This window comes from Lampris incognitus, chromosome 11 (assembly GCF_029633865.1).
Source record: "Lampris incognitus isolate fLamInc1 chromosome 11, fLamInc1.hap2, whole genome shotgun sequence".
NCBI lineage: Eukaryota > Metazoa > Chordata > Actinopteri > Lampriformes > Lampridae > Lampris > Lampris incognitus.
In genome coordinates, this window is record NC_079221.1 from 35925013 (window position 1) to 35942195 (window position 17183).

Genomic DNA, 17183 nt, shown 5'->3' on the forward strand with positions numbered 1-17183 from the left:
GATTCCTGGAAAACTCCCTTTCATACACAACTGGCAAATTAAAAATAACATGTGGACTCGATTATTCCGAAGTGTTGCTACTTTCCATATACCTGTTGTCAACGTTTGTGCAACGATGGTTACGCACTGTAACCCTAGTTCTATGAGCACAGGCAAAGCCTCTAATGGGTTCTATAGGCTTGTCCAACTCCTGGGGCTTTGCACACTGAAAATTTGCTTATATCCACTCAGCCAATCAGGGATGAGCCATCACGGAATGGATTCCAGAGATGGGCCCTCCCTTTTCCTCCTATGGGGTGGAGGATAAAAAGCATCCAATTGAACCATCCTGGGCCTAAAGGAAATGTCTAGTGCCACTCCGGTCACCCCTAATAAGCAAACAGCTCAGATAAACTGAAAGGGGGCACAAATCACTCACAATCTTAGCTAATGTCAGAGCAAGCAGCAGCACTGTCTTGATGGACAACAGTCTTAAGGAAATCTGGCCAGTAGGCTCAAAGGACTCCTCAGAAAGAATATCAAGCAATGCTGGCAACTCCCACTGGAGGGCAGAAATGTGAGCTACCACATGTTGTGGCCTCACCCCTTGGAGGAAACCCCCCCCCCTTTTTCCCCCCAAATGTATCTGGCCAATTATCCCACTCTTGCGAGCTGTCCCAGTCACTGCTCCACCCCCTTTGCCAACCCGGGGAGGGCTCCAGACTACCACATGCCTCCTCCGATACATGTGGAGTTGCCAGCTGCTTCTTTTCACCTGACAGTGAGGAGTTTCGGCAGGGGGATGTAGCGTGTGGGAGGTTCACGCTATTCCCCCCAGTTCCCCCTCCCCCCCGAACAGGCACCCTGACCGACCACAGGAGGTGATAGTGCAGCAACCAGGACACATACCCACATCCGGCTTCCCACCCGCAGACATGGCCAATTGTGGCTGTAGGGACGCCCGACCAAGCCGGAGGTAAGTAGGGGATTCAAACCAGTGATCCCCATGTTGGTAGGCAACAGAATAGACTGCTATGCTACCTGGATGCCCCCTTGTAGGAAACGTTTTAAAAGAGGATGGCTAAAAACTGCCCTCTCACCAAACCCTGGTGAGCCTTCTTATAGTTCTTAAAAGACCCATCTCTAGAGGTCTAGGATTAATAGCTCTTAAAAGAACTGTGTGCATTAGAGGTGCTGAAGAAAAGTGGATGCGGGATTGTATGAAATACCCCTTTTTATAGGCTCTGTGGCCAGATGACTCTGCTCTATGGTGGCTCATCCATGATTGGCTGAGTGGTTATGAGCAAATTTTGATTGTGCAAAACTCCTTAGAGGAGTGTACAAGTCTATTGAGCCCATTAGAGGGCGAAGCCTGTGTGAGATAGATTATGAAATTGCTTTTTGGCATGTTGGTAAAATCTGGCCACTAACATGCAAGAGAGGCATTCGCAACCTGAGTGTCATTCTGGATTCCACTCTCTCATCCAGTCACACACCAAATCCATCACTAAATCTGCTTTCTTTCACCTCAACAACATCCCTTGACTCCAGCTACCACTCTCAGATGCCGTGGCAGGAAACCTCATCCATGTCTTCATCACCTCCCATCTAGATTATTGCAAAGGAGTCCTGTCCGAGGTACCCAGCAAAGCCCTGGACAGACTTCAGTATGTGCAGAACTCAGCTGCTAGGGTTCTCATCTGCACTAAGCCCTGGCAGCACATCACCCCCCACCCTCATTCACCTTCACTGGCTCCCGGTCAAGTCCCATATTTCCTACAAAATCCTCCTCCTCACCTACAAATCCCCCAATGCCCTTTCCCCCCAGTACCTATCAGACCTCCTTCACCCCTATATTCCGCCCCAGAATCTGTGGTCTGCAAACACGGGCCTACTTTCCATCCCCCACACTAGTCTGTGGAACTTTGGGGACAGAGCCTTCAGTGTGGCAGCCCCTACCCTTTGGAACTCTCTCCCGGCAGAGATCCACAAAGCTGCTTCTTTGGACACTTTTTAAAAACTCCTGAAAACTCACCTGCCCACCAAGGCCTATGGTCTTCAGTCACTTCTATCAACCCCAGCAATCTTTACTATTTTCATTTTCTGTTCTTGTATTATTTATTTTGTCTGCTCCACTATTTGTAAAGTGTCCTTGGGTCCCTTGAAAGGCATTATATAAATTTAAGTTGTTGTTGTTGTTGCCTGTAAGCTCAACCAGGAGATACATGACCCACTGGGAACAGAAGTGATGCAGCTTCACATCAGGCATGGAAGTCACATGACCATTCCTACCAGGCACGTTATTCTTTTTGCCAAGCTGTATTCAGACAAGTCCTGCCCTTAATCCCTCCCCGTTTTTTTTCTTAGTTTAACCCCTTCAGGGGAGATAACCTCTTCTCAACGGTCCAGTTGGCGGACCGTACCCTAGTTGCAGGAGTCATTATCATTGCATTTGCATATCTGGAACGTGAATACACATTTCATATGCAATTGGCATTGGTTTCATGTTTACCATGATGTTTCAAACACATTGAACATGCTGATCTGTGAGATCCAATCACATCGACATGATTACAATATTGTGCCAAGCAATGATGGGCGGTTTGATTCTTTTTGTTGAATTGGTAGATTCAAGTCATGACATCACAATGAACTTTTGATCCTTTTGGGGATTTTCCTGTTTCCTGTGCATTCGGTACATGAGTTGTCAATCTGTCTGATTCCTGCAATGCATTCAATAGTCCAGTCGAGAGTTCACATGCTCGATCAGTGTCATATAGGCAGATTATAGTACTGATAGAGTCAGCAAATTATACCAAATCATTGCAAGGTTTCTAATATTAGATGACGCTGTTTACACTTTGATGATTTTGTAAACTAATGAAAATGGGTTTTGCCGTTTATATTTGTTGAATTTGCTTAGTTGGAAAGGGGAACTATAAAAATGTATTTATAGACAAAACAGTAGCATATCTGGGATTCAGCCAAACATATACTGTTGCCTGAATTGGTTGCTTGATGTATTGTTTAATGCAAGTTCAGTTGTTCTATTCAGCATATCAATGATTCAAAGTCACATTCAGACACAGCCTATTGGTATTTGATACATTCAAGCTTTCGAGATTTGCAGTATGTACCATTTTGTATGGATCGTTCAGTACATTGGAACTGATTCATTTTACCTTCGCACTATCACCATAAGCAGCAGCACAACAAGTCAAGTCAGTACATTCAGTAAGTATGATGTAGCATATATCCTTCAGTATGTGCTATTTGAAACTTGATTCAAATCAAACTCAAAATGGGGGGTGTCTGGGTGGCATGGTGGTCTACTCTGTTGCCTACCAACATGGGGAGTGCTGGTTCGAATCCCCGTGTTACCTTCGGCTTGGTCGGGCGTCCCTACAGACACAATTGGCCGTGTCTTCAGGTGGGAAGCCGGATGTGTATGTGTCCTGGTCGCTGCACTAGTGCCTCCTCTGGTTGGTTGGGGCACCTGTTTAGGGAGGAGGGGGAACTGGGAGGAATAGCGTGATCCTCCCATGTGCTACGTCCCCCCGGTGAAACTCCTCACTGTCAGGTGAAAAGAAGCGGCTGACTCCACATGTATTGGAGGAGGCATGTGGTAGTTTGCAGCCCTCCCCGGATAGGCAGAGGGGGTGGAGCAGCGACCGGGACGGAGAGTGGGGTAATTGGTCGGATACAATTGAGAAAAAGGGGGAAACATCTTAAAAAACAAAAACGAAAAAAAAAAACTCGAAATGATTCGTTCACACATTTCATTCTTTCAATTTGCAAACCACTAATTAATGTCTCAGAAGGTTGCTGAGCCATCATGCCTTGGACCAATTTCGTAGAACTTTGAGAAATGGATGCTTTCACACCAAAGGCGATCCCATTAAAACCAGGATTTCTTTTTGGTGTGAAAGGGGTCTTTGTCCTTCCCAGTATGAACTGTTCTGAAAGTGTGCATAAGCACATGAGTGGTAACGTTCTCTTGCTTCATCATTAAACATGCCTAACGCATCTGTGAGTCCTCAGACAGTTCAGAAACACCAGAGGACAAAGCCAAACGGAGCGGTTGGAGGCAGTGCAAACCACACTGCCTCCTTTACAGGCCTGCACAAAACTGTCCTCTTTTTTTTTGTCTTTTTCATTGACCATGATGCAGACATCGAGGAGGAAAATTTGTAGGCTGCTCATTTCCATAAGCAGATAACCCTCTCACAAAGCAGTCCCTATCTGAAAGTTCATAAAGCTAAAGCCGCTTCAGTGAATCCATTTGTTCCTTAAATGTTTGTTTTTTTTTCCCTTGGGAAAAAATTCCGAAGTTTCAAATCTCCAGGATCTGTCAGCTTATTGGCTTTTGAGAAAAACATCATTCATAAGCCTGGATAAGTGCTCTGTTGGCCCTCAAAGCAGCAACAATTAAACAGTCATGAGCAGCCATTCCAATTACTGGCCCAAAGTAGAATGAGCCAGTGGCTGGCAAGGGGTTTATAACATAACAACTGCTTTGCATATTAACAGTTTTCAGTTTTGACATAGAGTCTCTCTGGGGACCTCCCAACCCCCCAACACACACACACACACACACACTACCACACACACACACACACACACACACACACACACACACGATCACCCTGTGGGTGCCTCACCTCCTCCCCAGCGAAGGCAGCGTGCCAGGTCATTCCCGGTGCCTAGAGGGAGGATGGCCACTGGAGGATGCCTGGCAAAGTTGGCCTTGTCTGCAGGCAAAGACAGAAAAGATCACAATGAAATATTCTTTGGTCACCACATACGATGTGCGAGTTCACCGCAGTGACAGTGTTACAGCTTACGTTCAACAGGACCAACACAGGAAGAATTGTTATATATATAAAGGTTGAAATTGCAGGTCTAGTGTTAATTATGCTGCTTCTGTGTTATGGTATAGCAGAGGCCATTAGCATGATGTGCTGCAGTATTCAAGCCACATAAGGAGATGAGAGGCTATATTATACCGATGCAGTCAAGGATCCAGCCCACGGTGCCGTCACCTCCGCATGCTAGCACCCGGAAATCAGGGACATCATGGAAAAAGTTTAGCCTAGAAAGACAAAAGGACAAGTGGAATGAATAGAGATTAGAGATTAATACAGGTACAGCGTCAGTAAACATGAGTGTGATGGCTTTCCTCAGTTTAAAGTTCTTCAGGCTTGCTGTGCAAGCGTACCGACAGTGCTATTTATAGGTGATTAAACCGCTGGTTGGACTTAACACTGTTTGATGTGGAGATTTTCCGAGCTTTGCACCGTTTGACAAATTGAGCCGAGTGACAGGAGAGAGGAAAGAGAGACGGAAAATGAGTGCAAGAAAGAAGTGAAAGAGAGAGAACGAGAGAGTGGGAGAGAGGTAAATAGAGGAATGTATGGTTTTATCAATTTGTAAACCCCACATTCAGCCCTCGAACCCAGGAGGTGGTCACAGAGTGAATCTCCTTCACACAGACCTTTAATATGTGTTTGGACAAAGGTGTTGACAGTAGCTTTCATCTCTCTCTGTCACCGGGCAGCTGCGAACAGTAGGCTACATCGCCGCAGCCCACAACACACACACACACCTCACCACTGGACCGAGACAGCTGTTTGCCCCCTCTAGGTCTTATTTACGGCCTAGTTGTGAATTTTACGAGGGGGACAGTACTGATGTATTTGAGAAGTTTTTTTTTTCTGATTTGCTTTTGGCATACCGTCTGTGATGGAATGTCACTGACAGATATGGACACGATAATCACAGGGCTGTTTATGACACCATACAATTTAACATAGCAGACCTCCAAGACGGGGTCCACGCAGGTAATCAGAAACAACCAATTGATGTCCTCACTCGTTTGCTCTGATGCACTCGTGCTGTGCTTTTCCTACCTCAGCTGTTCACTCTGCTGGAAGTAGGTGGCGGACTATTCCTGGATTAAGCTAGAGCCTGCTTTACCCCCTCGGGGTATATGGGGGACCACGAGGCAGAACGCCCCCTCTACTGGCCATTAAAGGACACTACAACAACCCAGCAAGGGAGCATTGGGAAGAATCGGCATACCACCACTGTGAGACATTTCCACAACAGGGACCAGCATTTCACATGCAACCAAAACACTAGCACGTCAGTATGAATTATTGATGCAGCTGTGTCAGCACGGTTTCTGACCACGCTTTATGGATGACAGCAGGGGAGGACTAAATGGGGATCCACATTAGTGCAAGGACACAAACAATACTTTCAATCAGACAGCTTGCTAGTTGCATTGCCTAAACAAATTACTCTGAGTGAGCTGTCTTTGTGTCTGAACCTGTTGAGCTTGTTGCTAGGGAGCTCATGGTAACGGAAACACAAACGGCGTTTGGCTGCAGATTTGTTAACCCTCCATGTGACGAAGCGACATCAGTGCATTTTCTACTCGTGTGTGTGCGTGTGTGCACGCACGCATGCGACCCCGTGTGTGTGTGTTTGTTTGTGTGTGTTCATTTGTGTGCGTGCATGTATCTTATTCTTTTATGCGGCTCTCTCTCATTCCCGCGCTCAACCTCATTAGCTCTACCATGGTTAATTATACAACTTAATGGCTGCTCGACAATAACAGCATTACATCACTTCAAGTTGATTTAACCCAGGCTGTCTCTGCACTGCCCCTCTACCCTGAGACCCTGGTGCGTCACCGGGTCCATCTCCCTTTTCCCACTGTGGACACACACTTGGGGGACGGCGAGTCGTGATGGCCGCAAAAGAGAAAGAGAAGGGGGGGAGAGATACACAATGAGAAAAATAATGAGGGGGGGGGGGGTGAGTAGAGGTCAGCCACTTTCAGGAGAAGTGTTCAAGCCTCTTGTGCTGTGCAGAGCATTTTTTGTGCATGAGTGGGCTTTTCCATTGCATATTGAACCCTTTGCTCAGGGTACAGCATGTCCTCGGCCCTCTAATGTATGTACGTGTATGTATGAGTGTGTGTGTGTGTGTGTGTGTGTGTGTGTGTGTGTGTGTGTGTGTGTGTGTGTGTGTGTTATTGCACGTCCGTGTAGATCCAGCAGTCAAAGGTACATACAGCACAACAGGAGTGCACAGTCCCCTTGACTGACCTCCACAGTACACCATTTTAACAGGGAAGGGAGAGGGGCCACCGGACTACTTTATAAGTCAAACCCCTCACCTGTGTATCATGTAGCAAAGCCCAGGAAAGAATGATGAAGAGAATATGTCAAACACTGCATGTCTCAAATGACTGAACTTAGAGCTGCCCTTCACAGAAAAAACATGATTTCTCTTTCACACTGATGTTTTCTCAATTTCTTTTCTCTTTTTTTTTTTAATTTTCCCCCTTTTTCTCTCCAATTGTACTTGGCCAATTACCCACTCTTCCGAGCTGTCCCGGTTACCGCTCCACCCCCTCTGCTGATCTAGGGAGGGCTGCAGGCTTCCACATGTCTCCTCTGATACATGTGGAGTCGCCAGCCGCTTCTTTTCACCTGACAGTGGGGAGTTTCACCAGGAGGACATAGCCTGTGGGAGGATCACACTATTCCCTCCAGTTACCCCTCCCCCCTAAACAGGCGTCCCAAGTGACCAGAGGAGGTGCTAATGCAGCGACCAGGACACATACCCACATCCGGCTTCCCACTTGGAGACATGGCCAATTGTGTCTGTAGGGATGGCTGACCAAACCGGAGGTAACGCGGGGATTTGAATCGGTGATCCCTGTGTTGGTAGGTAACGGAATAGACTGCTATGCTACCCAGATGCCCTGTTTTCTCTATTTCTGATTGAAGTTACACACAGAGGGCACAGTGCATTAGACTCACCCCACCACTGGTCCCCCTTGATCCAAAGTGTACACCTGTCTGGGATTCAGCAAATACCTGAACTTTCTCAGAACCCTGAAAGAAAGGAAGAAAGAAATTTAGCATTGCTTGGAAGAGCTAGCAAGGTACACAGGAACATATACAATATGCCCGGGGACTACAGATGAAAATTAGCTCATTAGCGAACTCTGGCTTTACACTAATGTAGAAACTAAAATTTTGATAAATGAGCACTGTCCCTAAAAAACAAACAAACATATATATATATATATATATATATATATATGTGTGTGTGTGTGTGTGTGTGTGTGTGTGTGTGTGTGTGTGTGTGTGTGTTTCACAATGTGAAAAGTATTTGAGCAACACTTGAAAGAACCCTGCATGTAATTTTATTTAAGCATAAATTCAAATGTAATAGTCATTCCTGCCATCCATGTTTATGGTGAAAGGGTTAGGAACGAAAGTATCTCAGAATGCACAACAAATAATTAAAGAGTTAACTGATGTCATGTCTGTCTACGAATAACTACACCATTTAAAGTTGGCCAGGATCTTTCAGCTCGGCGTTAAAAGACTGTTCTTTGTGGAGGAGGAATAATAAGTTGCAGAGAAGTAAAGAAGAGATGACGTGAGCTGCTTTGCGAGCACACTTAGTAACACATTACTATGTTCTTTTAGCACCTCGTAGGCTTCACATTGACACAACAGTTTCCTGTAACTATGTCGAGTTACATAAATAAGAGAGTTACATAAAATGCCTGTTGAAGCCTCTGCAGTGCCCCTTCATGCAGGCCGTGCACAGGTGAGTTTGTTGGCTTGCAACATCCACTCCTCTTTCCACACCAGCAGTCTTCACTAAACCAGGAACACGCCACACAATGGCATGGATAGCTGGGACATTCGATGGACACCTAACAACTGCTCTGTATGTCAAACACCGACACTTCTCACAAGCGATTCCACCCCTGGGATAAATACATACAATCCAGCGTTACAATCTACAAATGTCCTCAAAGGATGACCTGCAAGGTCCCCCCCCCCCTTTTTTTTTCTCCTCAACTATACTTGGCCAATAACCCCACTCTTCTGAGCCATCTCGGTTGCTGCTCCACCCCCTCTGCCGATCCGGGGAGGGCTGCAGACTACCACATGTTTCCTCCGATACATGCGGAGTCACCAGCCGCTTCTTTTCACTTGACAGTGAGGAGTTTCACCAGGGGGATGTAGTGCGTGGGAGGATCACACTGTTCCCCCCAGTCCCCCCACCCCGAACAGGGGCCCCGACCGACCAGAGGAGGCCCTACTGCAGCGACCAGGACACATATCCACATCCGGCTTCCCACCCGCAGACACAGCCAATGGACCTATCGCTCAGTCCCGCCCCCCTTAGTTACTGTTGCTAACTCGGACAAACTACCCGGGCTGACTAGTGAGTTACAATGGCAGCTATATCGGTGTCAAAACTATATCCCAAGAGACTATACATAACTTTTGGAGACAGAAGGACCTGATTTGGTTTAGAAGCTATCAAAAAGGACTTCACTATGCTATGGAGGGATATGCACAAAATTTAAAACTAGATATGGTGGGTGACGAGCTTAAATTGGAGGCGAGAGTTTAAAGATCACAATGCAAGAGGGAAAAGCCTCATCTCACTGTCATCACGATTGCAGATAACATCATCCAGGACCAGCATTGTTTGTGCACCGCAGGGCAAAATAAATTAATTTACCTTCAATTAACTAATGTTAATCCTGGAGAGGCACTGAAATGTATGTGTATCAGTTTATTTTACACACAATCTTGCCGTACCTTAGAACAAATGTAGACATCCTTGTTTATCTTCGCTACGTTGAGTTGACTGTGTGGTCTGCCACACAGCTTAATCCGATGGAGACATTTGGCTATGCCTTGTTTTGGTTAGGGAAATGGGATAAAATATACCCTATTGCCTATCCTCTCAGGATACCTTTTATCAGTGTTGCATGTACCCCATGCACATCGTTTGACTATTTTTGTTCAACTTATATCCATGAAACATCACAAAAACCACGACGTCTGATGCAACTTAATGGAGTTGTTAGCTCTAGATGTCCGAGTGAGCTCCCGCGTGCATTTGGTACTACACTGCCATTGGGTCGTCTGCGTTCGAGGGGCGGGACTGAGCGATAGGTCCATTGGGTCTGCAGGGACGCCCGACCAAGCCAGAGGTAACAAGGGGATTTGAACCGGCAAGCCCCGTGTTGGTAGGCAATGGAATAGACCGCTACGCTACTCGGATGCTCTGACCTGTAAGTTTTGCTACACAAAGGTGGCTGAGAAATTTGTGGCAGTGGATGAATAACAATCAAATTGCAACATCGCGCCACCAAGTTATTTACTATTTCCCATCAAAGGCAGACAGAAATAGTGTTGAAATATTCTCTTGTCTTCCCCTGCTAAATAATACAATATCCTGTTATAGACATGTCTTTTATAAAGGATCATTTCCTGTTAAAGAGCGTGTTGCTATGGGATTGTGTCGGTCATTACAGCATTTAGCTTCTATTTGTGGCGTGATGGATGGAGAGCTGCTGACCTGAACATATTCATTTGGAGGTACAATGGCATTTTCCTAACTTGAAATAATAATGTTTAATGACACGACCTGAAGGAATAGTGACATTTCTTTCAAAAGTTCCCTTTCCTCCATAAATGCACGCTTATGCTACTTGCAGTGCCAAAAAAGGACTTCGACTAATGGCTGAACTGCACATCTGCATAGCACTTATGAAACATCTCACACAATTATGATTATACACAAAACTAAAAGTGAAGATAATGGTCTTTCTCTTTATGTGCAGTAGAGGCAGATGTAACACTTATCATATATTACACGTATGTACGTGGTAGCTCTGTAAGTGGTCTTTGACTTACAGTGCTTTGGAAAGGACATCAAGAAGAAAGCCACTTTACTTTGTCATTGTATTCCGACATCGTGTTGTATTCTTACAATGAAATTTACTCTCTGCATGTAACCCATCCTATTGTATAGGAGCAGTCGGCAGCTGCAGCGCCCGAGGACCAACTCCAGTTCTTCTTTCCATTGCCTTGCTCAGGGGCACAGGCAGGAGTATTAACCTTAACGTGCATGTCTTTTTGCTGGTGGGAGGGAGAAACCCCACACAGACACTGGAAGAACATGCAAACTCCACACAGAAAGGACCTGGGACAACCTGGGGTTCGAACCCAGGACCGTCTTGCAACAGTGCTAACCATTGGGCCACCGTGCCGCCAGTGTAATGCAAGACAACCTGACTGTGTCAGAGGGTACTTGGGGCAACTCACCGCTCCCCCTGTCTCCCGCCACTCTTTGGGTTGACCAGGACCAAGAGAGGGTGGGTTCCTGGGAGAGGGGTGATCTGTACAGAAATACAACACAAAGAAGGGAAAAATGAACTGAAAAAGCTGTCAGGCACGATCAGGGCTTGTCTATTTGGTTCATTACATGGACTGATGTAGCTGGCCATCTTGGCCTGTTGCTAACTTACTTGTAGTGCTTGCCCGTCTCCGGCGGTGAACTTGAAAGTTTGATTTGGGTCGTCAGGGCTGGTGCTGGGTGGAGACTCGCCCTCGCCACGCTTCACCACCGAATGACGGTCCTGCAAAGTCGGATGAACAGATAGATCTAAGGACCAACCAACAGACAACGCCACAGATGATGTCGGGTAGAAGGTCTGACCTTTCACGATTTAGATAACTTATTGATTGGGGAGAGAGGACATGCAGGTGGCTGGTGTGACAGAGGAAGATGCAGAATACAGGAAGAGATGGAAACGGATGACCCGCTGTGGTGACCCCTGACGGGAGCAGCCGAAAGTAGTAGTAGATTGATTCCCAAACCAATCAGATATTTGAAAATAAATAATAATAATAATAAATTTTATTTGTGGGTGCCTTTCAGAGCACTCAAGGACACCTTACAGAAAATAGTTAAAAACAAAACAAGCAGCACTGTGTCAAACAGCATAAAATCAAAACAAAGCAGGGTAGACAATAAAAAGTTAATACAACAGATAAGTATAAAATCATCCTCTGCACAAAACTCAATGAAGCGTGGATCAGACTGAATATGCCAGAATATTATTACTACTTTCGGGCTGCAGAATCTGTGGTATTTGGGCTAAACAGAAACAAAAAAAACAAAAAAGTCCCTCAAATTTCCCTGTTTTCCTTGAATCCTAGCAGGGTTGACGGTATCTAGTAGGGCTACTCATGAAACGTGCAGTAGAGAGGCATGCTCACCAACACAACTGGGCATATGTAGGAGGGGAGCAGAGTGTGGTCCCTCAGGGATCCTCCATCACACTCCGGTTTCACATTTGATACACACTTATTATGGAGCTGTGGGGGAAAGCAGAACCAGAGAGGCAGAATCTATCTGTAATCTGTGTGTGTGTGCGGATTATCCTTTGCAGCAGCAACAACAACAAGACATGCCTCTTGAGCCACACATCTCACAAAGAAACATTTTACTGTTTTACAGTGCCGCAGCATGCAGTATCTGTCAAAAATGTCTTGAGCAATTGCAGCATCTAGTGGAGTCAGAAAGTAATGGCAGATTGGTGTCACGCATACGTGTGTGTGTGTGTGTGTGTGTGTGAGAGAGAGAGAGAGAGAGAGAGAGAGAGAGAGAGAGAGAGAGAGAGAGAGAGAGAGAGAGAGAGAGAGAGAGAGAGAGAGCGAGACACAGAGACAGACAGCCAGCCAGACAGAGAGAGAGAGAGAGAGGACAAGGGGAGAGAGAAAAAGAAGAGGAAAGAACTCATATGTTGGTCTTAGAGATTGACATAGATTGATTTTTTTTTTTTGATTTTGATATACTTCATTAATCCCCGTGGGGAAATTCTTCTCGGCATTTAACCCATCCTAGCTGTGTGGTTAGGAGCAGTGGGCAGCCACCATGCGGCTCCCGGGGACCAACTCCACTTCTTCTCCCATTGCCTTGGTCAGGGGCACAGACAGGAGTATTAACCTTAACATGCATGTCTTTTTGATGGGGAGGGGGGGACCGGAGCACCCAGAGAAAACCAACTGCAGACACAGGGAGAACATGCAAACTCCACACAGAGGACGACCTGGGATGACCCCCAAGGCTGGACAACCCCGGGGTTCCAACCCAGGACCTTCTTGCTGTGAGGCGACAACGCTAACCACTGGGATACCGTGCCGCCCAAACTCCCGTTATACTTTACAGAGACCATGGTGTTTATCCAATCGTGTTAGAAGAAATAAAAATTGCTGTGTTATTAATCTAAACAGCCTAAGGGCGTCGGTCTGTGTAAGGCAGTCTACTCACAGTGATCTGACACCAGACACAGTGCAGGCCTGTTAGGCCCTGGTAACACTTGATGCTTCTGTGACAGCGGTCGCACTTGGTGGGAGAGTTGCCCTCCATCCACACATGCTGCATAGCCTGTGGGAGTGTGACAGAAACACCAAAGAAGGAAAGAAAGAACAAACACCGCATTACAAAGAGAGATGGTGATGGGAAATGGTTTCATACCGAAACTGAAATACCACTACATGAAAACAAATGAGCGACCGATGGGGGGCGTATAAGATTTGTGCAAAGCTCTGGCTTTATGCACCTCTGTCAGCATGAGAGCAGATTGCAGCAAACCAACGAGTCAGAGAGATTACTCGGTAATGCACCTAATCAAACCAGGGCTTAAATATAGAGGCCGTTAACTACATAAGTAGCACTGCATGATCTCCCAGCTCCCATGATCCTCGCTGCTTTGCTCAACTGGGCCACGAGCCAACGGTGATCTTTGCTTGACCCATGAACAAATGCATCACTATTTCATTACTTAAGTTGAGCTTTTTCGAGTCGCTTTAGGCAAAAAACTAAACATATTCTGAATTTTCTAATATATATAATGCAGTTTGGTGGCAGGCAAAACTACTCGGATTGGATGAGAGCGATACTAATATGATACTCTTTTATTTGTGTGCAATTATGCGTTATTGTATTGTGTTTGTACTCACATTTGTGTGTCTGCGGGACTTGGCGTAGGTGCTGATGCAGGGAGCAATGTCTTTGGAAACACAGCGTTCATGGACTGTGTACTTGCATACTTGGGAGGACAAAAGGTAAAATCGAATTATGAGAATGAGAGAAAAGAGCACCCCGTTTCCCAACTCTTGTAACATCCAAAGGAGTTGAATCAAGTGCAACTGGACTTGGTATATATCCATGAAGACGTTTCGCCTCTCATCCAAGAGGCTTCCTCAGTTCGTGCCTTTCTGACAAGAGGATAAATTCTGAGTCTCATCACCAGCCAGTCAGACTAGCTTGGTCTAGTCAGAAAGGCACGAACTGAGGAAGCCTCTTCGATGAGAGGCGAAACGTCTTCACGGATATATACCAAGTCCAGTTGCACTTGATTCAACTCCTTTGGATAACCATGACCTGGATGAATGAGAACATTCACAGACAACTCTTGTAACCATGCCGTGTACTCCATGACACGATGCATGATGAATGGCGAGGAATAAACAGAACATCTTCACTGAGAGCACAGTAAGACTTCGTCTTTTGGTTGTTGTTGAATGTTCCCCCTTTTTTCGCCCCAGTTGTATCCGACCAATTATCTCACCCTTCCGAGCCGTCCCGGTCATTGCTCCAACCCCTCTGCTGATCCGGGGAGGGCTGCAGACTACCACAAGCCTCCTCTGATACATGTGGAGTCACTAACTGCTTCTTTTCACCTGACAGTGAGGAGTTTCACCAGGGCGACGTAGCGCATGGGAGGATCACGCTATTCCTCCCAGCCCCGACCAGCCAGAGGACACGCTAGTGCAGCAACCAGGACACATACCCACATCCGGCTTCCCACCCGCAGACACGGCCAATTGTGTCTGTAGGGACGCCCGACCAAGCCGGAGGTAAAGTGGGGATTCGAACCGGCGATCCCCGTGTTGGTAGGCAACGGAATAGACCACTACGTGACCCAGATGCCCGTAAGACTTCAACTTTAAAAGTAGGATTAGCCTTGAGAAGTGCTCAGTGGCAGAATTATATCGATAATACAAATAAATGCAGTGACATGGCTCACGTGTTTCTTTTTGTGTAATAATCAACCTGCTGTCTGTTAATAAAATGAAACTGATTCAGAGTCACTTCAAGAGGACTGACAAACAAACACCCTCGAATGGAGAGAGAGAAACAGTGAGTGGAGGGTAGAATAGATGAATCGGGAAGGGGAGAGAAAGAGACAATAACACAAAGAGAGGATGTCAGACAGACAGCGAGAAAGAGAGCGGCGAAAAAAGAATGAAAGAAAGCAGGGAGATGGGCACGCCGGCAGACAGAAAGACAGACAAGAAAGAAACAAGACAGACAGATCGTGAGACAGAGGGTCAGCAAGGTGGACAGGCTGTGTTGAAAGACAGACCCGAAGTGGAGGTCAGGGTGGAGGTTGGGGTGGGGGTCAGAGTGGAGGTTGGGGTGGGGTCAGGGTGGAGGGACTCACAGGAGCAGCAGAGGCCCTGCTTGCGGACTCCCAGCAGCATGGTATGGCAGTAGTTACAGTAGGCCGGCTTGTTGAAGTGCTTTAGTCGCCACACATGCTGCCCGTCTTCCTGCTCATTCTGTAAGAGCAGGAAAAAAAAGAAAGATGGAGGACAGGGTTGGTCTTTTGTGTAGATTGGCTGGTTCATTAGGTTTGAACGTACAGAAAAATGCTCCAGTCTGTAAAAGTTGCCCAAAGCAAAGCACATGTTACACACAACACAACCACTGTCTGAGGACTGTCATTTTTAAATAGCTTTGCATGGATAAGAAGTACGTTTTGTGAATTTAAAATAAAAATCTGTAATTTGCACCAGCATTATTCTTAAAACACACACACACACACACACACACACACACACACACACACACACACACACACACACGTACTGTCTCCATGCCCAGTAGGACCAGTAAAGGGATGGTGGTGAGGCCTCCTCTGATCCACTCCTCCAGCGTGACTGTCCCATCTCGGTCGAAGTCTATTTCCTCCATCATTTCCTTGAGAATCTATAAGGATAATAATAATAATAATAATAATAATGATAATAATTACATTTATATAGCACTTTTCTAGACACCCAAAGCGCTTCACATTGTAGGGGAAAACTAACCTCAACCACCACCAATGTGTAGCACCCACCTGGGTGATGCATGGCAGCCATTTTGCGCCAGAACGCTCACCACACATCAGCTTGAGGGGGAGAGGGAGGAATCATTGAGCCACTTACATGGGGGAATGATTAGGTGGCCAGATGGAGAGAGCCAGATTAGGAATTTTGCCAGGACACCGGGGACCCCCTACTCTTTGCGATAAGTGCCATGAGGTCTTTAATGACTACAGTGAGTCAGGCCCCTGGTTTAATGTCTCATCCGAAAGACGGCATCTCCTACAGCACAGTGTCCCCGTCACTGCACTGGGGCATTGAGATTTGATATTTGTTGTTTTGTTTTTTTTTAGGACCAGAGGGAAGACTGCACCCTACTGGTCCACCAACACCACTTCCGGCAGCAACTCAAGTTTTCCCGGGAGGTCTCCCATCCAAGTATTAGCCAAGCCCATACCTCATATCAGAATATCAGATTACTCTGATATTCTTTGTGTATTGAAATTACTCTTTTACTGATTACTCTCCAAGACATTGATCCTTATGGATTACATTACATTACATTACATTACAGTCATTTAGCCAACGCTTTTATCCAAAGCAACTTACAATAAGTGCATTTAAAGTAGGAAATCAGGAGAACTACTAGTCATCAGAGGTCATAAGTGCATCTTCTCTCTAAACAAACATCTAAGAGCAAAACCAGTGCTAAAGTAAAAGCGCAAGAAAGAGATTTTTTTTTTAAATGAGTGAATACAATAAGTGCTAAGAGCAATTAACAGGGTAGTAGTTCTTGAAGAGGTGAGTTTTCAACCTGCGTCGAAAGATGGGCAGCGACTCCGCTGTCCTGACATCAGTGGGGAGTTCATTCCACCACTGTGGGGCCAGGACAGAAAAGAGCCGTGACCAGGTCGATCAGCAACAGGGGCCTCTGAGCGATGGGGCAACCAGGCGTCCAGAGGCAGCAGAGCGAAGTGGTCGGGCGGGGGTGTAGGACTTGACCATGGCCTGGAGATAGGAAGGAGCTGTTCCTTTCACCGCCCTGTAGGCTAGCACCAGAGTCTTAAACTGGATGCGAGCAGCTACTGGGAGCCAGTGTAGGGGCATGAGAAGGGGAGTTGTGTGGGAGAACTTAGGCCGGTTGAACACCAGACGAGCTGCAGCTTTCTGAACAAGCTCCAGAGGTCTGATGGCCGACGCCAGGAC

At 46.3% G+C, this 17183-nt stretch overlaps 1 protein-coding gene across 1 annotated transcript in view; it reads right to left on the reverse strand.

Annotated features, from left to right (window-relative positions):
• LOC130120528 (diacylglycerol kinase beta) overlaps positions 1-17183 on the reverse strand; it is a 109141-nt gene that overhangs the window by 57611 nt on the left and 34347 nt on the right. Inside the window, exons 10-19 of the mRNA XM_056289101.1 lie at positions 15760-15879; positions 15332-15449; positions 13845-13933; positions 13153-13269; positions 12099-12197; positions 11345-11455; positions 11142-11215; positions 7815-7889; positions 4986-5071; positions 4641-4730 (exon numbers count right to left, since the gene is read on the reverse strand). Coding sequence (XP_056145076.1) covers positions 4641-4730; positions 4986-5071; positions 7815-7889; positions 11142-11215; positions 11345-11455; positions 12099-12197; positions 13153-13269; positions 13845-13933; positions 15332-15449; positions 15760-15879 — 979 coding nt within the window. The remainder of the gene's footprint in view (positions 1-4640; positions 4731-4985; positions 5072-7814; positions 7890-11141; positions 11216-11344; positions 11456-12098; positions 12198-13152; positions 13270-13844; positions 13934-15331; positions 15450-15759; positions 15880-17183) is intronic.